At 42.7% G+C, this 21,993-nt stretch overlaps 2 protein-coding genes across 3 annotated transcripts; one reads left to right on the top strand and one right to left on the bottom strand.

Annotated features, from left to right (window-relative positions):
- Positions 1–565: 565 nt before the first annotated feature.
- Positions 566–10,437, bottom strand: dohh (deoxyhypusine hydroxylase/monooxygenase). Its single transcript, XM_079693613.1, has 6 exons — positions 10,326–10,437; positions 9,671–9,793; positions 8,856–9,023; positions 6,135–6,211; positions 5,562–5,817; positions 566–2,115 (listed from the first exon to the last, which is right to left on the bottom strand). The coding sequence occupies exons 2-6, from the start codon at positions 9,774–9,776 to the stop codon at positions 1,805–1,807; spliced, it is 918 nt and encodes a 305-aa protein (XP_079549739.1). The 5' UTR covers positions 9,777–9,793; positions 10,326–10,437; the 3' UTR covers positions 566–1,804.
- A 512-nt stretch (positions 10,438–10,949) lies between these two features.
- Positions 10,950–21,361, top strand: LOC307021115 (leucine-rich repeat-containing protein 24-like). 2 transcript variants are annotated; one of them, XM_079652940.1, is made up of 8 exons: positions 10,950–11,384; positions 14,335–14,534; positions 14,905–14,991; positions 15,524–15,715; positions 15,838–16,006; positions 16,800–17,062; positions 17,966–18,541; positions 18,891–21,361. In XM_079652940.1, the coding sequence occupies exons 2-8, from the start codon at positions 14,367–14,369 to the stop codon at positions 19,305–19,307; spliced, it is 1,872 nt and encodes a 623-aa protein (XP_079509066.1). In that variant the 5' UTR covers positions 10,950–11,384; positions 14,335–14,366; the 3' UTR covers positions 19,308–21,361. The 2 variants fall into 2 exon arrangements, with proteins under 2 accessions (XP_079509066.1, XP_079509067.1); XM_079652941.1 differs by lacking the exon at positions 10,950–11,384 and having other exon boundaries at positions 11,615–14,534.
- The last annotated feature ends 632 nt before the right edge of the window (positions 21,362–21,993 follow it).

Below are 21,993 nucleotides of genomic sequence, written 5' to 3' on the forward strand. Positions count from 1 at the left end.
AAAATATATATTTTAAAAAAAAGGCGTCGCTATGCCTGCAAAATAAAAAGAAACAATATAAATAAAATATAAAATAAAAACATTACACGAAATTGAAGTTTGTATCTCTATACATTTGTATGGTTAAGTCATAATAGGTTATTAAAAATAAATTCAGCTGAAGGGATTTATTTGACCATTTCCGGTTTTCATTTCATTATGTGAATTCAACGTAAAGAACAGATTAGTTTGTATATTAAGAATGGAGAACCATAAGCTTGACACCATGATGTTACTTAAATTGATTGATGCAAATTGAAGTGAATTAAAGTGGATCATGCAAGATAAATACATGTCCCGACTCCCAACATGTACAGTCTATAGTCCCAACCTGTAAATCCACCCTGTATCAGGTGTTTTCTTTAAAGTGTCTCTAATCATAGAAAAACTTGGACAATATAATCAGTCAGTCCAGGTAAAAAAAGGCATACATTTACAGATCACATAAGAACACATACAAATACCCATATACCTTTGTGCTCAGAGAACTCTATAGGCTGAAGAGATACATTCACAGGACTATAAATACATGTATAAAGCATCGTGTTTATTTGACATACATTACACACTTGGATTGAGTCAAAAATCCAAACCTGCTTTCTACAGCTATTTAGTAACCAAGCAACCATGAGAGATTTAGGTTTCACTCAAATGTTTCACCATTAGTCTCTGGAGCAGATTCCAGTTTGGGATGATGTTTCCCTGCAATGAGGGATGTGTACTTCCCAACAAACTGCAAATCCACCGTAGAAAGAGGATAGATTTGCTGTCTTGTGATAAATAATCCAAGCAGAATGCACTGACAGGAGGCCTGGGTCAGAACCAATGTCCACACTTACACATGCAGTCCATACTGATCACAAAAAGCTCCCAGATAAAACAATATGAGCAAAGTGGAGGTGCAAATGATAGTGCGGACATGTATGCTGTGGCATCTTGAAGGGGGGGAAACAAAGAGTGCACTCTCCTCATCGTTACCATACATAGCTCAAAGTGACAGCACCAACTCTGGATGCTCTCTGTGGGTTTTAACAGTTCCATACTTTGTACTGTAAAGCTTCCTCCCACAGGATCCTATTGTTTTATTGATGCAGCCCTGAGATGTCCAGCCGACTCTGCTGTACAAGGCAATACAATAGAGTGGTGCAGTAATGAGTCCAAAAACCCGGAAATGAGTCGGCATTATACCACTTCCAGTTCACTCATCTAAAAGTCAGAGGTGTTTTGCATGTGTTTTTGATTAGATGCCTGAAACAAGGCCAGCAGTAAATACAAGCTTCAGTGTTTAATCTAACATAAAATACGTCAGTAAGTATTCAACTGTTGAACCTCTGAAGCTTCTACGTGTCATCAAAAATCTGCAGTTGCTAACAAGCAACTAAATGATATAAGTTAACATCATCATGCTAACATTGGCCGCCTTTAGCTTACCAGGGTTTGTGGATAGTCATGAGCCCCTGATATATAATGTTAGTTTCTTTGTTTCTGTAGTTCGCAATTACACTTCAAAACACGTCAAAGTTGTGTAAAGTGTGGAGATTATCCTGCTGAACAAAATGTGTAAGTATCATATATGTGTGTGTGCAACTGATCTTATTTTCTGTAATATTCCCAAATCCAAAAATGTCTCCCTTAAGGTAGCCCTAGCTAACTTCGACCTCAGCCAACAGAAATCACATCATCACTGCACCACTCTAGTACAGACAGCATTAACATGTTAAATAAGCAATTTCAGTTAAAGCATTTTTTAAGTTACATAGAACTTTTAACCCTGTAACCTGACCAGTTCATCTGCATACTGGAACTGCCCACTGTTTTCATACTCCAGCATATCCAGAGCCACCTCGCAGCTCTCCTTCACCACACGTTCTCCGTCACCACGGAACTGCTGCAGCACGGCCAGACACTCCTCTTTGCCGATGGAGCCGAGAGCCTCTGCCGCCTCGTGACGGACCATGGGGCTCTCCCCGGAGCGCTCCAGAGCCGCACGCAGGGCCGGGACCGCCGCCGGGTGCTGCATCTGACCCAGCACATAGCCGATCTCATGACGGAACAAAGCGCTGGAGCACTGCAGGCCTGGACACAGAGACGTTCAAAGTAAAGGTTACTGCTGGAGAGGATGGGGCCACTGTAAGGCAGATCATACACACATATTCTGGGGCTGCCGAGTTCTTAAACCCTTATGGGATGTTTAAATAAAATGTTTGCAAGGAAAAGCATATCAATTAAATGTGAATGTAAAATCTAGTGTGTGAAGAAAAGTCCAGTTATAAGTCCAGTTAACAATCAGAGCAGTTCTAAGTTATGATATAAATGTCACCGGTGTCTCCTTTTACCTGGGGAATATGGGGTTACCAAAACCTGAACAATATATTTTTTTAATCTTTACGACAGCTAATAAAAAAGGCCATAACAAGGCGGTGGATCTGTAAGCAGTCTCTCACTATCGACCAATGGGTAGTCATAATTATGAAGTATGACTGTTAGTTTAAGACTGGAAAAAGACAAAGGTGATGCCCTCTGGAAAAATGGGACAGGGCTGCACGATTTGGGGAAATAATCTAATTGCAATTTTTCTGACAAATATTGCGATTGCGATTACATTTCCAATATTTGTTTTTAAGCGAACCAACGGACGTTTATTGTAAAATGCGGCCATATCTCCAGCTAGCAAGGTCGTATCAACGTGCTCCTGTCTCTAGCACCCCCGCAGCCCGAGCTACGAGTGAAAAACTAAACTTACATGAAACTTCCGTTGGGTTGCTTTAAAGTCAAGCTTCAGTTTAAGATTCACCCTGTAATAGATGTAAAACATGTGATGGAGCATTACTAACCTGACTCAGACGGTTTGTTTCACCAAACCATCTAGGAAAGCTCCATTGGAAGCCATTTGGAAAAGAATTTCAAAAATACTTGGCAGGTGATTGGATCCATCTGTTTATCACCTACTATTAGGGCTGAACGATATACCGTGTCATGGAGATAACCGTGATATGCGCGATATTCACATCGGAGGTACGTGCGATTTTTCTTTTTTTTTTTAGGGCGTTCGATATTAAGTTGGTAAATTAACTCAAACACGTCATGTTACAATTATTTTGCTGCTTGCTACAAAAGGAAAACTTGTGCGGCTCTCATGTCAGGGGTACTTGAGTGGAGTGACATGTAGGCTCTGAGCAGTGTTGGGGAAGTTACTTTTAAAAAGTAGCGTTTGCTCGTTACTCGTTACTTCTTTAAAAAAGTAATCCCTTACTTTACTTAGTTACCCTCCAAGGAAAGTAACTTTTTACGTTACTCGTTACTTTTATGTTGCTCGACTTTGGGCAGAACCCCATCTCTGTTCCTAAATGTTTAGGCTTACATAAAGTTCTACTATGGAGGACATAACAGATATTTATTTTGTGCTCTTTATTATTAAAAAAAATGCCACATAGCACTTAACAAAACATTGGGCTATAAGCGTCAACACCACCACTAAACAATAATATCAAACAATATCAATATAAAATCATAATCATTAAACAGGCTAGCCCCAAAATAGGTGCAAAGCTAGTGCAAATCATAACAATAGGCTCCTTAGGAACAACATGATGAAAACCTCAAAATGGCTCATGTGTCTCAAAATAAAACATGCCTCATGTAAATCCAACACAAAAATAATAACTTCAAAATGTCTTCATATCAATGGCTTGTGTAAATAAAATAAAATGGCATAATACAGCTTGGAAGCAAAGACACTTTAGCCAAAATAAAATCAAGAACAACTTAAAGCAGGACTGGCCTCCGAATTAAAAGGCTATGTTCACTGAATATGCTGGCCCTTCTTCACGGTATGATAATATCATCATTTCCCCGGGGATCTTGAGCTACTAGCTTCATGCTAGCATGTTTTCCTTTCAAATGCTTGGTGAGGTTGGCAGTTGAGTTAACGGCAGTGGACAAAAGTTTCTGGCCAGGGCACAACGTACACTCACATTTTTCCCCTTAGTTTCAACAAGTTCGAAGTAATGGGAATACCTCCATCCCTCGAATGTTAGCGTTGGCTGCGCCTGCTTCTCGCTTGCCATCACTGCTTTTCAGTCTTCATGCCACCACCAGCGGCCAGCCTCTATCACGTACAGTGTGGAATGAGAGCTTGTGCCTGCGTAAGCACGCAGCTGAGTAGGCAGTGTGTCACACTGTCACTCGTCCCTGGGAAAAGTAACGTTCCGGCGAATTGAAGAAGAAACTACGTTACGTTACCAAATTTTCCGTAGTAGCGCGTTACACTACTTTTTACCCGGAAAAAGTAGTTACGTTACTGTAACGCGTTACCCAACACTGGCTCTGAGTCTGCATGCACAGCAAACAACTATTTCAGATGCCTTTGCCGGTGTTACACCATATGAGAAAGGTTCAAAACGGCATAAAGGAGCTGGTGTATAGCTGTTCTTAATTTTATTTTTATAATGTTGTTTAAAAGATGTCCACTACTTTGCTGCTATTTGCACAAAAAAGGTTTTAATTGTGGAATAAAAAGTTAAATGACCTATTTGGTCACGTATGTGAATTCCCTAATGTGACAATGAAGCTTCCTATAGTTTAATGTAATACGTTTAATCTCTTGGATCCCTTCTAGACACCACTCTTCTTCATTCACAGATGAACCCCCTTATTTGAGGGTAAGCAACATGCAGGATCATGACATGTTAGATCATGACTTAAGGTATGATGAGTCAACCAGTTAAGATCCAGACGTCCGTGACTAAAATCCTTCATCCGGTTAAATATAGTTAAAGAAAACGCAATATATATCGCAGGGGAAAAGAATATCGCAATGCCAGTTTTTTTCAATATCGTGCAGCCCTACCTACTAACATGGGCCACTTCTGATTGGTTAACAATGGCTGGTACATGTGGAGCACAGCACTTCTGATTGGTGTGGATGACTGACACACAAGAAGAACAAAAAAAACCTAAAACAATTTTCGCAGGCTTTGCGATTTGATAATTGCCTCATTTCAAATTGCGATCTCGATTTAAAATCGATTAATCGTTCAGCCCTGGACACATACCTCAAAAAAAGGGTGATAACTTTATAATATATTTTGGTTAAGGAAAACAGTGATGCTACCATAATATTGCCTGATATCCTACTTGTGACCCATTGGTTGTAGCCGTGTTTTAAAATTGTTCGGTTTTTATTTTAATAGTTTCTTTGTAGTTGTATTTACTTTTTTCTGTTTCCTTCGAGCTTCACTTGAGGGTTATGCACCCTACGTGTGTTACTTTGATATATTGTATGCAAATGTATTCACTTTTGTCCTAAAGTGTATTTGCTACTGATGTACTTATTCATTGCTACAGTACTGTTTGTATTCTATTTTTTGTCAAATCTGGAAATAAAAAGAGTTAAAAAAAGAAAAAGTCAGTCAGGCGAGACAAACACTGCAGAGAAACTACATATTATTAAATGACTAAAACAGCTATGTTATAAACATTGATGCGTAGATTAAACAGGAAGTGGTAGTATCGTTTCCTACCGTCTCCCAGTGCCAGCACAGCCTCCTTGTTGCCAAGGTTACGCAGTGCGAACATGGCACGGTAGCGTTCAAAGAGTGGCAGAGTCTCATCCAACAGGGCGATGCGCAGCTCTGACACACTCTTCCTCTCTGCCGGGGGGGCGGGGTCCACAGAGCAGTAGGGGTTCTCATCTGTGCTCCCATTGTCCAGCTGCTTTTCTCCTCTGGTCTGCAGCCATTCCAGACGACGCACAGCCAGCTGACACGTCTCTGCTACCTACATTTACAATAAGACTCACTCTTATTCCTTCATACATTAGCTTTGATTGACATTTGTGTACTGTTTCAGGGACAAGAAACTCAAGCAACACACAGGGAAATGGAGGATTAGAGTGAATGAATTCCTTGTTTAGCTCACATTAAATGAAATATCATATAATTTAAATAACTCCAGCAATGAAACAGCCTTGATTCTTGTCTTCCAATGGATATTTAATTGTGACCCTAAAATTAGGGAAATCATCTAGTGTTTTTAGTATTTATTCGCCTGATAGCAGTGCCTTGCTAGTAACAGGATACCTGAGTTGCTCTTACCTCTATGACGGGATCCTGACTGTACTCTTTCAGCAAGTCCAGAACCACAAGATCACCAATCGCCCCCAGAGCCTCTCCTAGGGACAGACAGACACACAGAGTTCTAATGCAGCAGCTCAGGCAGTTGTATTATGTCCATTACTAACAGCAAATACGTGTATTATTTTCTTCATACTGTGATCATCTTTCTGTTGCTGAAAAGGCTGTTTGTCTTGTTTCCGTGAAGTTATTTTAGGTTGAAGACGCAGCTTAGTCAGGGCTCTCGACTAACTTTTTTCACCATCCTCCCGGAACTGTCCCGAAATACAATCTAAGCCGTCCCGAAATTAATGTGGACCGTCCCGACATTTAAAATATTAGTTTTTCTACATTATCATTAGCTAGAATCATTCAAAGTGAGCTTTAACATAAATAAAACATCATACAAATCATTAGATGATAATTCATCAACTTTTTATTTGAGTAAATCAGTCAATCACATAAACAAAGGCTAAATATATTTAAACAAACACACAAACGAGAAAATTAGTCTAATATTGAATCCAATCAAGTCCCATCCAATTAACAAAAAAATCCAACACTCTGTCCTGAAGACAGAACCCAGAGTAACCACTTACCAGGATGACAGTCTGTAACAGTCAGGAGACCTCTACAAACTGCCCCGCCCCCTCGCACACATACGGGAGAGAGAGATCTCGTCTGGATTAGAAAGCTCGAAAATAGATCATAGGCGCATGTTGTAGTCTTATTGCATATTAGAAACGGAGTTGGCGAAACTAAAACTGCCATATAATGTTTATGTAGCAATAATACATATGACATATATATTTTAAATGTCTCCAGTACCGACAAAAAGTCAGCTAACTTCGGAGCTTAACGTTACCACTGTCTTTAATAATTCTGGCCCGGGGACCGTTTAATACCGAATTATCTAAAGATATATTAACTATGGATGGCATTAATTTGGCCTCCAGTGAGACTGTAAGGAATCTTGGTGTTATATTTGATCAGGATTTATCCTTTAACACCCACATAAAATCAATTTCAAGGACCGCCTACTTCCATCTACGTAACATTGCAAAAATCAGGCATATCTTGCCTCAAAACGATGCAGAGAAACTAGTCCATGCATTTGTTACTTCAAGGCTGGATTATTGTAACTCCTTATTATCAGGGTGTACCAAGAAGTCAGTCAAGTCGCTTCAGCTGATTCAAAATGCTGCAGCTCGTGTACTAACCAGAGTTAGGAAAAGGGACCACATTACTCCTGTTCTGGCTGCCTTACACTGGCTCCCTATAGAACACAGGATAGAATTTAAAATTCTTCTTCTCGCCTACAAAGCCCTTAATGGGCAGGCGCCATCTTACCTTAAAGAACTCATTATACCCTACTGTCCTACTAGGGCATTGCGTTCCAAGAATGCAGGGTTGTTGGTTGTTCCTAGAGTCTCTAAAAGTACAATGGGAGCCAGAGCCTTTTCTTATCAAGCTCCACTTTTGTGGAATCAGCTTCCAGTTTGTGTTCGGGCGGCAGACACCCTATCCGTTTTTAAGAGTGCGCTTAAGACCTTCCTTTTTGATCAAGCGTATAGTTAGGGCTGATTAGATTCAGCCCCTAGTTTTGCTGATATAAGCTTAGTTTGTCGGGGGACATCTTACTTCTTCCTTCTCTCTGTCTATACCTGTGTACTCTCATGTTCCGATTAACCCAGCTTCCCCAAATTTCGTTCTTTTTGGTGTCTATATACGCCGGGATCCGGAGTCATGGATGATCCTGCGGTCCTGTGTCATGGATCGCGATTCCTGGATCTTGAGTCGTGGCTGTGGTCCTGGATCATAAGTCCTGGATGGATATCCTCATGGATTCATCTTCCTATTATACACACATGCTTTTCCAAACATTTGGTCTACCTATGTTGCAAATGTATTATCTTTTCAATTTACACACGGCATCTATTGCACGTCTGTCCGTCCTGGGAGAGGGATCCCTCCTCTGTTGCTCTCCCTGAGGTTTCTCCCATTTTTCCCTTTAAACTGTGGGTTTTCTCCGGAAGTTTTTCCTTGTACGATGTGAGGGTCTAAGGACAGAGGGTGTCGTATTGTCATACTGATATTCTGTACAAATTGTGAAGTCCACTGAGACAAATGTAACATTTGTGATATTGGGCTATATAAATAAACATTGATTGATTGATACCGGGGCTCGGTACCCACCCCTACATGGGGAGAGGCGCAGCATTTTGCTAAGGACTAAATACGATGGAGGGTTCTCATCTCAGCCTTATTATTACCCATAGGGGATGAAGAGGAGTAAGTAAATAAAGAGGCCGGGGCTCCAGGGTCTGGTTCTGCTGTGCGTTTTTGTGATGTAACGCTAAAACATTTCAGAATTCCTCCACGGGATGCCGTTGTCATTGTACATCACTCAACCCGCGAAATACACACACTCAAGAGCCATATAATAGATAAATGGCGCTGCACACGCGATTATGTTGACAAGGAGGTTTAATAACTGTGTGCTACACAAAACGTGCAGTCAGTTTCATTTTCATCGTTGTTCATCTCTCGTCCCAAATTGGTCCCAAAATAATTTTTTATCCTCCCCGACACTATTTTTTTCGGCCCCGGGACGACGGGACGTCCTTAAGCTCGAGCCCTGAGCTTAGTACTGTAGTAAAGTGCACATTTGTGTGTGTAATTGTAGTGTCCGTGTGTGTTTACCTGCTTCATGCCTGACCATGGGATCCTGCTTTGTGTCTTTGAGTACTGCAGTGAGGGAGGGGATGGCGCTCGTGTCCTGCATCTGTCCCAGGCAGTACGCCAGCTCGTGCTTCAGCAGGGCTGACTCATCACTGAAGGCCTTACTGATCCACTGCACAGCCTCAGCACCTGACACACAGGACCAGACGTTACACACGCTACTAATTTGAAGTGCCCATCCTAAACACTTTTGATAGTGTTTTACAGTCATTCATACACATAATTTATATATTAACCTATCTGTTGGCACAACATAACATGAAAGGGGACACAAGCTATACATGGGAGCAGGATTATATAGAACAATAAAATGTATGTGTGTGTCATGTTTGTGTTTTGGGTTCCTGGGTCATTTTATTTATTTGAAAAGTTAAAGAGATCCTATTTTATTTTCTATTCATTTAGTAGTGTGATCATTTTTTGTGTGAGAGCAGGTATTGGCATCTCATAATACTCTCATGTATTTTATGTGTATTTGAACAAATTTATGAAAGGTAATGGTGGGTAGATGTGTGCGTGCTAAGGCTATAATGATGTTGCTCTAATGTTCCAGTCAATAGGCAGGGCGAAACACACGGTTCTCTCTGACTTCCCCTCAGGGAAACAAAGTAATAATGTTTCCCTCAGCAATTTCAAAGGCTGTTTGACCTAAAAGCATCTGTGGGAACTTGTCTCGCTGTTATTCGTGCTAAAGTTTTTAATTGTTAATGCAATTTCTTCTCTTCGACTACTTAACATGTTCATGGGTGTTTGTATGTTTGGTGGACATGTGGTACCTCCCAGGTTCCTCAGGGTGAATAAGGCTCTGAAGCGGCGGGTCAGGCCCACTGCTGGGTCCACCAGAACCTGACCTACTGCGGTCACCGTCTCCACACTGGTCATACTGCCACACAGGGTTTCTGATGGAAAGGAAAGAAGTTCATTTAGCCGCTTATTCTTCTTTTCGCCACTTATTAAATTGTAATAATTGTGATGTGCTGATTAAATAAACATACAAAATATATCTATTCTCTCTTAAGTACAACGTCTGAGTACTTCTTTCACCTCTGTTCATTTAGAACTAAGCCGCTTAGTGCATCGATTCTTTAAATATCACTGAAATAAAATACTGTACATACCAATAAATTGGTTGTTGCTCAATGGGAGAGGTCCCTATGTCTGGCTGCACTTACTGTATGTCTGCCATATACTGTCTATATGGACTGTCCATATAGACAGAATGTATGGAGGTATCTGCTGGTGTCTCCCCGGCTGACATAACATATGGGCTGCCAGCCACGTTTCAGGCAAAATCAGTTGTGTCATAAAAGGCTGACCGGACAGAAGCTAACTGTTAGCTTCATGAGTTAGGTAAACTTCACATAAACATTGTATAGTAAGTAGCTATACAACAAATAATTCACAAATAATATGTAACGTAACGTAACTTACCTCCACAGTCGAGAGTAGTTTTTAGAAACAGCTACACCCGCCTGAGACACACCGCTGCTGTTGCTGCCGCACGCTTACTGCAACTTCCGCTAAAAAGGCATGTACATCCGGGAGATTGTTTTTCAGAATAAAAGTGTTTAACTCACCAATTTGACTTAAAATAAAACACACAACACATATTTTTAAGAGTAATAGTAAAATAAAAATATATAGAGGAAAGTTGTATCAAAATATTTTGTTGTCATTTTTCCAGCCAGCATGAGATGCAAAATGTCATGTTTTAGAGTAGACGACAATTAAACCAAAAAGTGACATATTGAAAACAATCCACTAATGTAAGCATCATTTGTTATTTCTTTGTTGTAACAATGCTTCTTGGTTATACATCTTATACCGTTGGAAAGCCTGTTTATTTACCTTTCAAATGGTGCCATATTTATGAGGAACATGCATTTTTGGGATGACATATATTATATATTTGTTTATTTATTTGTATCATCTTGTGTTTGTATGTTGTATGGATATTTCGTGCAGATATACATTTATTATACTTTGTTTTGGTAATACCGCTTTTATTATGAAAATATATGTGGCGGAAGTGTTATTCTTGTTGCTGCTGCTGGCGGGACTCTAGCTTGACTGTGGTCCTCTGAGTGTCGGTGTGCACGGGTCGGATGAGAGGGGGAGAGGAGACAGCTGGATGTGAGATTTAACTGAGACACCTTATCCGTCTCACAGCGCGGTACTGTCGGCGTGCAGATCAGCGGCCTGCCTGCCCACCGACCTGTGGTTCTTTCACGCCCCCCATCACCCATCCTTGATGTTCTGCTGTCCTTCTTCCTCCAGCGGTTCTTCTGTTCTTAGGATGCGACGGGCCCGCGCTGCTCGTCACAGTGAGGAAACATCCTTCAGCCGCTGTTCTGCCTCCAGGTGCCTGGCTCCTCTTCAACAGATAGATGGAATCATCGGGAATATTTAGCCTGGGTTAGAAGATTTAGAAGGCGTCGTGCAGCCGGGCAGGCATCACTTTGGGAGTGTCCTCCATCCTCCATAAAGCAGGTATGAAACAACAACAACAGCAACACGTCTGCTCCTGAGGCTGCTGCAGGCTTGATCACATTTGTTTTCCTACTGTTGTGTGATGTGGCCTGCAGCACAGTGGACATTGTGTCTCACAGAGCAGGAGACACATGGCTCCATTGTTGGCTGCTGTCAGTCCATCTGTCACTCACTGTCTGCTGTGCTTAACACCGAGCCTGGCTATATTGTATACAATTTATAATTATAATTTATTCAAAATAGATTGGCAAGAATATAAACAATATGTGTCATCATTGCTTCATTGTATTTTAAATTCAAATACATTGAAACCACATTTAACACTCAATTGCTAATTGATAGGGTATGTGCACATTCTCATACAGCCTTGCCAAACCATTTCAGAGTTTGGAATATTAATTTCTGTTGGAAAGGTGAAGGTGTAAATGTAATAAATCATGAGCTTATTTTTGAATGGTTGGGTTGTACTGAACTATATTGTATTGGGAGGTGCTTATCATTTGTTATCCTACTTCCATACATCAGGGGCAAAATATCATTTGTGTTATAGTTTTTACCCACACACTCCCCCCCCCCTGCCTGAAACGCTGCCATTAGAGTCATTTGCTTACTTCTGCGACAAAGTGACATCATTATTTAACACTCACGCTTCTATTGACTAGCGCTCCAACACATTGTACGTGATTGTGGTGGGACTTCTCTATGTGGTTGACCAATCACAACAGAGCCGGCGAGCTAACCAATCGGAGCAGACTGGGCTCTGGTTTCAGACAGAGGGTGAAAAGACATGTTACAGTAGAGGCACACAATACAAATATGAACCTGGAAATGAGCTAAACAGGGCTTCTTGAACATGCAAGTAAATTGATGATACAATAAGAAAAGTATGAATGAAGAACTAATGAATAAATACATACATTTCCCTTTCTTACTTTCTCATGCAAACTTCTTCATATAATTAGGCTGCCTTTGTATTCAAGATATACACGTTTTATATTTCTAGTGGCTTAGTATAACATCAAATATATATTTCTGTTTTATTTTCATTTATTTATTTCCTGGATGGCTTTTTTGTAAGGGATTTTTTGAACTAGCATCCTGTTTTATTTGTATATCCTGTTATGATTGACAGCTGCACGTCAGTTGAAGTCAGATATTAGAAGTAAGGGAACTCAACTGAATAGTATCCCTAAAACCTGATTTGATAGAGACATGTTTCTCCATTAGAACAGAGGAAGGTCTTGATGATGGATGCTTGTATCCATCGTCAATGCCTCTTGCCTCATGGTTCCTATGGCAACAGTCATTCACAGACAGAGACGCATATCCAAAAGAGCTTTAATCTGCAGCCGTGTCACAACGAGTGTTTAATCCCTGTAGAGCTGCTGTTACCACACACTTCACTTGATAGGATTCATTCTTTCAGTCAGTCAAGTGTTTTCTCAAATCACACAGCAGCGTTACTGTGGCACAAACACATCTGGATTTGTATTATTGAGGGTTTCCAGAGTCTTTTTGTACAGGCAAGATAACACATTGAAGGGGCCCTATTCTGCTTATTGTCAGGTTTCATAATTGTATGGACATGTTTCCATGCTTTAATGTTCAAAAAGCTCTTTATTTTTCTCATACTGCCTGTGCCGCAGCACCTCTTTTCACCCTCTGTCTAAAACCAGAGCCCAGTCAGATGATCAGACAGGTTAGACACACACTTCCTGCAGGTTTGTGTGTCTTCTTGTTTTTACTGAAACCCTATATAATAGACGTCTGAACGTATTTATTCAAACCCCCTTTGAGGGAAAAGGATAGGAAATATAAGGTAGCTTTTCACAATATGGACTCCATGCTGCTGTGTTGTATACCTGACATGAGCTGATCCAGGTTCAGTGGCTAGAAGTCCATTCAAGTCTGTTTGAACCTAGGTGTGTGCTTTTAAAAGGTTGCTTCCAATTCTTTCATTCCTGCTAGATCTCATCACTTTTTTTAATATTACTGAGCCCATTATCATTAGCATATTGTGACATATGTCTTTTTCATTCTGTAATATCCTCGAGATAATTGCACACAGATGCCCTTCCATACTTCTGAAAAGGGACTGTGCAGGAAAGCTGGATGCCTCTGTATGAAACGAGACAAACAGCCTTTTTCTAAAAGCTACAATGTGCAACACAAAGCAGAAACACTTACCACGAGAGGTTTTCATCAAGGGAGACAGCTCGGTCATTTGAGCAGGCTGTAGAAGGATAGCACTGGGTCTCTGTAGCCCACTGATACTGTTGAGTTATAATAATACATCTATACTGTCCATTATCCATAATATTAGCATGGACACATGCTAGATAAAGAACGTTGACATGTTATGCATACACCTGTATTGTATGTGTATACAAATTGTAGGTTGATTGTGATGGAACGAATATTTGACATCAAAATAAACTAACATTCAGGTTTCTCTTTTCTTTACTTTTTCTTTATTGACTTAGTTCGTCTATACATGTACTCTGCAAAACAAACTCATTAACATACAGTCAACAAAACAAAACAACAACAACTTGCCTTTTTGTATCCCCTAAATCCAAAATCAGCTTTTTTTTAAAGTGAATTTCTAAATGAGCTCAACCATATCTTTATTTCTTGTTTAGTATCAGCTGACATCAAGTAATAAAAAAATATCAGCTTTGAACCAAGATTAAACACAGATAACACAGATAGTGAATTTTATTATTTGGCAATATCAAATCAACATTATATGTCTCATCAAACTCCAGTGTAAGGCCCTCCCATAGAGGACAATAGTAAACGCCTACTGGAGCCTTAGGATTCAAACACAAAACATCCAACTAACGTGTAGTAGCAGATCTGTTGTTAGAGTTTGTCTCTCAGTAGTAAATTCAACTTATGCTAAATATTTGATTTGACTCCATGTAAAGCTGACCTGTGTTCTCTCAAGCCCCACCCCCCCTCCCCCCCTCTGTGGAAGTGATGGCGGTGTTCCCTCTGCTTCCTCTCTGCGTGCTGCTCCTCTCCCTCCACACTCTGGGTGGAGCGTCTCCTTCCTGTCCTGTGAGCTGCCGCTGCTACAGCCTCACAGTGGAGTGTGGCTCCACCAGCCTGAGGGACATCCCCAAACACGTCGCCCCCTCCACACAGGTAGCTGCACCCTCTCAGGGAGGACGCTACTGCTGCGTTACATCCACACACAGTTCACCATCAAGTCTTAATTCTTTGGAACATTCTCAACTTATCTCTCCTTGATCACTTTCCCAGAAATCGAAACGGAATGTCAAACAGCTCAGTAAAGTAGATATATGAATACAATGAATAAGTCTAATACATCTTCTGCTCACATTTGTCTTCTTCTGAATTACAACATTCAATACAAAGTACATCTGAACAAAACCAAGCTCTAAACATAAAGATACATATTCAGAAGCCATCGATTATTATGAAGGAAATGAGGAAGCAAAATGAGGTTTTAGGATAAACCCTAACTCTCCCTCCGTCTCTCTTCCTCTTCCAGACCATCTTCCTGCAGGACAATGTGATTGGTCAGATCCGTCGTCAGGACCTGACTCTGTTGAAACACCTGCACTACCTGTACCTGCAGGTAACACACACACACACACACACACACACACACACACACACACACACACACACACACACACACACACACACACACACACACACACACACACACACACACACACACACACACACACACACACACACACACACACACACACACACACACACACACACACACACACACACACACACACACACACACACACACACACACACACACACACACACACACACACACACTTTGATGTATAGTAATTGACAGGTAATGAAAAGCATTTTCCATTTTTCAATCAGGCATTTGTGAAAGCCTCAGGGCGTCTGTTTTCATTTGTCACTAACACTGGGTTACACTCCGTGGAGCTGAGATGGAAAAAACAAACTAATAAAGTTCCAGTCAGTGTTTTACTGTGGGTGATTGGGTTTATTCTAACCAATTGGGATAACAAGTAGATCCGTGTCCAGGCAGGAACAGAAGAAGCAAAGGAGAAAAGGCACACGTTTTATTTTACCCAGCAGCATCAAAGATTATGGTCTGGTTCCTCTTCCTCCAGAACAACAGCATTTCAGCAGTGGAGCCTGGCTCTTTCCAGAACCAGGGTCAGCTGTTGGAGCTGGCTCTGAACGGGAACCGGGTCCACCTGGTGACAGCTGACATGTTCCAGGGACTCGAACATCTGCGCATTCTTTACCTGGCAGGAAATGACATCACACGCCTGCTGGACTACACCTTCCGTGGTTTACAGGTAAGGCACGTGTGTTATGTTGTTATGACTTGAACTTAATTTAAAGCTATGCAAGATGCCCGTCTCGGCTCATGACACTATGAGGCTCAGCTGATACATAGAGTTCCTCCATGTCTCCGCAGCGCCTGCAGGAGCTCCACCTGCAGCACAACAGCATTGAGATGTTAGCGGAGCAGGCTCTGGTCGGGCTCAGCTCTCTGGCTCTGCTGGACCTGAGCAGGAATAACCTCCACACCATCGGCCCCGCCACCCTCAGACCTCTGGTCAGCCTGCAGGTGCTGCGCATCACAGGTGAGCACCACACACAGGAACAGCAAATTCATGTTTTTCTTTATGTTTCTTTGAAAACAATATCTGGACAGCCTTTTATTGCTTTTGTTCAACAGACTAGCTCAGCCTTTAGTCTTTTATATATATATATATACAAAATACTAAAGGCTGAGCTATATACTGTATATTGGGCTTATTGGGTTGACATTGTTTTTGATTGAACCCCAACCGGAAGATTTTTGCTCTTACACTTTACCGCTCAATCTGACAGGCCGTAGAGCAAGGAAGGCAATCCACATACGGAGATGAAAGTTCAACACTCACTGGCAGCGACATTCAGACTCCGCTTGAGAGAAATGCTCAAATAAGTGGGCTTTTAGGTCTTCTAATGCTTGTTAGTGTTCTTAAGACAGGGCCAAAACCTTGCTGTGTTTCTCTGAAAATGTAAAAGTTGAGTTGCTCTGAGCACCAGAACAGCAGAACACTCAGAAAGAAGGACGCTGGGTGAAGTGCTTTTTCTCGAGGCAACTGCATACGATGGCATGCAATCTCTCCTCATTGAAAACAAATGCAAAAACACGCTGGTGCTCATGAAAAAGGCTCTATGTGGAAACAGCTCCTTGCAGTCAATGCATTTCTCTATGTCAGTGCAGTTTTCCGAAGATCAAATACATACACACGCTTGTTCACTGAACATGAACTCATCGTCTTTCAGTTCTCTGATATGTCTCCCACCCCCTCCAGAGACTAGCAGCTGTCCTGCCCCCCCCCCTCCCCTTGACCCCCTGACCCCCTGTCCTCTGCTCTGCTGTAGACAACCCGTGGCGCTGTGACTGCGCTCTGCACTGGCTGAGGAGCTGGATCGATGAGGAGGGTCAGCGGCTGCTCAGCTCTGCAGAGCGGCGCCTGGTGTGCACCGAGCCCCCCCGTCTCTCCCACCTCAGCCTGGTGGAGGTCCCCCTCAACAGCCTGGTGTGTATCCCCCCTCTGGTGCAGCTGGAGCCCAGGAGGCTAGCTGTGCGCCTGGGAGAGAGCCTCAGGGTGTCCTGCCACGCCTCTGGGTATCCTCGGCCTCAGGTAGGGAGTCTTTGAGGAGACTTTGTAACCCCTTACTCGTAACTCACTGTCAGACAGACATAAGAGCAGAAAGTGCATTTCCTCAAGTATTGTACTTAAGTGCACATTTGAGGAACTTGAGTATTTATTTTCCCTGCTTATTTATACTTTTACTCAACGACAATTAAAATAAAACATTTTGTACTCTTTACTTAAAGGTGGGGTAGGTAATTTTGGAGAAACCAGCTCGAGTGCGCGAGAATTAGAAAATACACAACCGGAACAAATCTGCCACTTCCTTACAGAGCCCCTCCTCCAACACACAAGAACGCGCACATGACCAATGAGGGCACGAGATAAGTTTGTGCCCAGATGGAAGGCTGACAGGCAGGCCATCCAGTTATTTTAGCCGGGCCGGCTCAGATGATTGGTCGTGCTTTTGACAGCACCACGGCTTCCACAGATGACATTTTCTTAATGGATTTATTTTCAAAACACTTAAGATATTCATTGCTATCGGGATGTTAAGAGCATTCCATGGAATATAACAAAAAGTGTATCTCGAGCCGGTTTCTCAAACTTACCTACCCTACCTTTAACTACATTTAGAGATGTTTAGATTTTTCTGCATTAAGTACTTTCACACTTTATACTTTAAAGAGGCCCTATTATGCTTTCAGGGTATTCCCTTCTCTGTAGTGTGTTACATGGGTTTGTGTGCATGTAAATGGTCTGCAAAGGCTAAAATCCCAAAGCTCACACCAGAGGGAGTTTTTTTCAATGCATGTATTTTACTTTAACTTCTTTTTACATTGTGGTATTAGGTATTTCACTTAAGTAAAGGGCCTACATGCTTTAACTGTTAACTAAGTCTGATTGTCTGATTATGTATAAAGTGATTATTAATCACTGCATGACTTTCAGGTGACATGGAGGAAGGCGTCCCAGGGTAAGGTGGTGCTCTCCCCCAGAGGCCTGGTCCAGGAGCTGGGAGCAGGAGGAGGTGGAGTGGGTGGATCCGAGGAGCCGTCAGAGGAAGGCAGGGTCAGTCTGCAGAAGACTGCCGGCGAGCGCTTCGACCCCGACACCGGCAGCGGCATGCTGTTCCTCAGCAATGTGACCGTGGCCCACGCAGGTTTTTACGAATGTGAAGCCTGGAACGCAGGGGGCGTGGCCAGGGTGACCTTCCAGCTGGCCATCAACTCATCTACTTCCTCTTCCTCGTCTACCTCCTCCATCTGGGCCTCGTGGTCCCAGGTGTCCTCGCCGTACTCTCCGTCCTGGCCCCGGCTGAGGAGCCACGGCTCAGCGGCGGGCTCAGATGTGAGTCGGGAGCCGCTGTACGCTCTGGGGAGCATGGCCTTCAGCGCTCTGGGGGCCGCCACGCAGACGGCCATCGCTGCAGGCATCTCCCTGCTGGCTCTGACCGCCCTGCTGCTGCTCGCCATGATCTACAGCCGCCACCACCAACCAGAGAAGGAGGCTGAGGCAGCTGAGAAGGTGGGTGTGTTTGTCTGTACTGAAATTGATGGGTATAAACTCCCTCCATAGGGAGCTTTGGGATTTTGACTCTGTAACACTTCTACTTCTATTGGCTAGTGCTCCAGCACATTGTACGCGATAGGCTAAGGGGCGGAACATCTTTTAGCGATTGACCAAGCACAGCAGAGCCAGCCAGAGCAGACTGGGCTCTGGTTTCAGACAGAGGGTGAAAAGAGGTGCTGCAGCACAGGCAGTATGAGAACAATAAAGAGCTTTTTGGCCATTAAAGCATGGAATCATCATCAAAATACAAATATAAACCTGAAAATCCTCAGATTTTCTACATTGTGTGATTTTGACCCTGCAGGAGGAGAGCATCCTGTATGTGAACGACTACTCCGACGGCCCCACCACCTTCGCCCAGCTGGAGGAGTACCGAGACGAGCGCGGCCACGAGATGTACGTCCTGAACCGGGCCAAGCCCGTGCTGCCTCCTGCCCCCCCCACAGCTGTCTCCACCACCAACCTTGGCTGCCCCGCCCCATCCGACACCTCCAGCCACACCCTGTCCTCGGGGCAGGACCAGACAATGAGTCCCACTCTGGCCCTCAACAAGAAGCAGCAGCAGCAGCAGCAGCAGGAGGGCGACATACGAACCATGAGGAGGATGGCGGGGGAGGGAGGGGAAGCCGAGCCTGTGATCACATCAGAGGCTGAGGGGATATTTCTAAATCACACAGGCCTGTTCATGGACTCTCAGATCGCCTATGAGATCCACTGCTGAAGGGGGGGGGGGGATCCAGGGCAACACAGAGGCTCTACAACAAAGCGTGTCACGTCTTATCTTACAATGTCAGGGATCTACCAGAAACTGACACAAAGCACATCCCTGTGGATGGATTCACTTCCTATAATGGACTTGTGTTGGAGAGGGTTGAAATACCTAGCACAGCTCTCAATCTGGTTGAATAAATTAAAAGCACTTTTCAAGGGACCTTGCACGTCAACACAACAGTAGTGAGTAGGCCGGTGCGTAGGTTGCCGTACAAATACTATACACTCAAAGACAAACGTACCTGGACTCAGGTATGAACCAAACTGCACACTTGTACATGACATTTATCAGAAAACGTTAAACTTTATTGTGCAAGAGTTAAATCTGTCCTCTGAAGATGTTGGCAGGGTGAGTAAGACCAGAGGGTACAACGTTAACAAGAGGGGGAAGTCATGGAATCTTCCATTTCATGAGCATGTGTTTTATAATGATTGTTATTGTCTGGACATGTTGGAGTCAGACTGTGCACCTGCCGAGCGTCTGAAGGCAGCACAATGCGTCAGCTGAACTTTGTAACTATGTATTTAAAAGTGTGGGAACATGTTCAAACATTACAGAGATCTTAAAGAGTGTTAATCTCCCAATAATTAAAAAAAGACTAAAAGTTGGCATGACTTTATAGTGTGGTGGCTCCCTGCAAATGAAGAACACATGTTCAGCAATTTCACAACACATGGTAGGGAACACACAACCAAATACAAGGATACCAAATGTTTTTGCCAATGCAAATTCTGGAAAGAAGCTTCCCCTTAGTCTGGTGGTACAGCAGCGTGGGGTCCTTTTTCGTCCCACAGCGGGGGATGTACAATGTTACAGCAAAAGGAACATATTAAATAGAAAGGCAAGCAAATGTTAAAGAAGCCCTAAAATGCTTTTTTGGTTTCTCCCTTTCCTTTACTGTGTGATAAACGTGCCCCCCCCCCCCCCCCCCCCCCACCCTGCCTGAAAGGCCCCATTGGAGTCCTGTGTTTACTTCCATTTAATAATGACATCGCTATGTTACACTTGTGCTTCTATTGGCTAGCACTCCAACAAATTATACTTAATAGACTAAGGGGCGGGATATCTCTTAGCTGTTGACCAATCAAAAAAGAGCTGGCCAGCTAACCAATCAGAGCAGACTGGGCTCTGGTTTCAGACAGAGGGTGAAAAGACCTTTTGGAACATTAAAGCATGGAAACAAGTCACAGTAGAGGCACTAAATGCTAATGTGAACCTGAAAATGAGCAGAAAAGGCCCCCTTAAATAAGTGCACATCCATGGAACAGTTACTGTATAAGCAGCAGCATTTCAAAAAGTGTGTGAAAAAAGTGAAAGAACATATAAAGTAGCAGCAGGTGATAATATTCATAGTGTGTATGAATACAAAAGTGTATATCGCACATAAACTAGTACACTACTATTGAAGAGATGACTGTTCTGAGTGTAGTGGAGTTGCAGCCATTAAACTAAATACATTGTAAAACAGTAAATGTTTCACAGTAGTGTTTTTCCTCATCAGTGTGCTATAGTCCGTTCCGGTGTGGTGGTCCACCAGGGGTATCTCTCTGTGAGACCTCGTGGGTGCAGCCATCCGTCACTTAAGGAGTTGCACAGTGCCGACTTGGGCATGCTGTCCAACAGTGATGACAGCTTGGCCATCATTCTCCTGTCTCCCCGCACTCCAAAATACCTCAGTGTCCTCAGCAGATAGAGTCCGCTCGGTCCTTTCTTCTATAGAGCAGTACAGTAATCCGGCCAGTCCAGTTTATTGTCCTGCTTATTAACCTCTGGGCTCTTTGCAGGCACCTGTTCTTCCAAATATCACTGTTGCTCTTTATGTGGGTACCAACAATGTTCTGGGCGGGTTTAATCTCCCGCTGCAGAGCTCTCCTGTCCTGCGCACCAACCATGCCAGTTTGTAACGTTTCCAGTCAGATGCTTTCTAGTCATCCTCTGTAAAAGTTGACAATAACTTTTGACTGATTAAGCTTCCTTCCGTTAATGAGCTTTTTTTTTTACAAGATATGTGAAAACCATGTCAGGTTGTTTCTGATTCTTATTTCCAGGACCATCTCTCCCTTTTTTATGAAATCAAAAATAAGCATCTTTGTTTTGCTGACATTGAGCCAGTGTGTGCAAGATTGTAGATTTTCCCTCTAGATAAAGTCTCATTGTGGTCATCAAATCCAGATCTTCAGCATCCTCCTCATCCGATCTCGTCAAATCCAGATCTTCCCCATGCTCTTGATCCCATCTCTCCATGAAATCCAGATCTTCAGCATCATCTTCATCCCATTTACATCATCATCAGTGTTCAAACTCCAGGGCAGGTTTAATTTTCTACTTACAGTTGCACCTCCCCCTTAAGATATATATATATATATATATATATATTTCGATGGTGTTGAAACGCCAAATACTATTGAAATTCGCTCCTGTCCTTCTGTGATATAGGGATTGTTTTCAACAGAACAAATGAAGTGCATTCCTGTAGCATTTCTCTGCTTTTTTAGGAGGAGGAATGTAAACCAAATAAAACATAAGAGTGGATGTATGCGCACACCGGCTTGTTGCAGCGTTTGAGAATTCCAATTTCTATTTAAAAACTGTACTCAGTCGTTTTTGTCAAACTGGTGAAGATGTTATTTTTAAG

Source organism: Notothenia rossii (assembly GCF_949606895.1).
Source record: "Notothenia rossii genome assembly, chromosome: 1".
Lineage (NCBI taxonomy): Eukaryota > Metazoa > Chordata > Actinopteri > Perciformes > Nototheniidae > Notothenia > Notothenia rossii.

Coding starts and splice junctions, on each gene's coding strand:
- LOC307021115 (XM_079652940.1), top strand. CDS start 14,367: ATGGCGGTGTTCCCTCTGCTTCCTCTCTGCGTGCTGCTCCTCTCCCTC. Junction 15,716..15,837: donor ACACCTTCCGTGGTTTACAG/GTAAGGCACGTG, acceptor ATGTCTCCGCAG/CGCCTGCAGGAGCTCCACCT. Junction 18,542..18,890: donor AGGCTGAGGCAGCTGAGAAG/GTGGGTGTGTTT, acceptor TTGACCCTGCAG/GAGGAGAGCATCCTGTATGT.
- dohh (XM_079693613.1), bottom strand. CDS start 9,776: ATGACCAGTGTGGAGACGGTGACCGCAGTAGGTCAGGTTCTGGTGGAC. Junction 9,024..9,670: donor CACCCTGAGGAACCTGGGAG/GTACCACATGTC, acceptor CCTGTGTGTCAG/GTGCTGAGGCTGTGCAGTGG. Junction 6,212..8,855: donor CATGGTCAGGCATGAAGCAG/GTAAACACACAC, acceptor GTCTGTCCCTAG/GAGAGGCTCTGGGGGCGATT.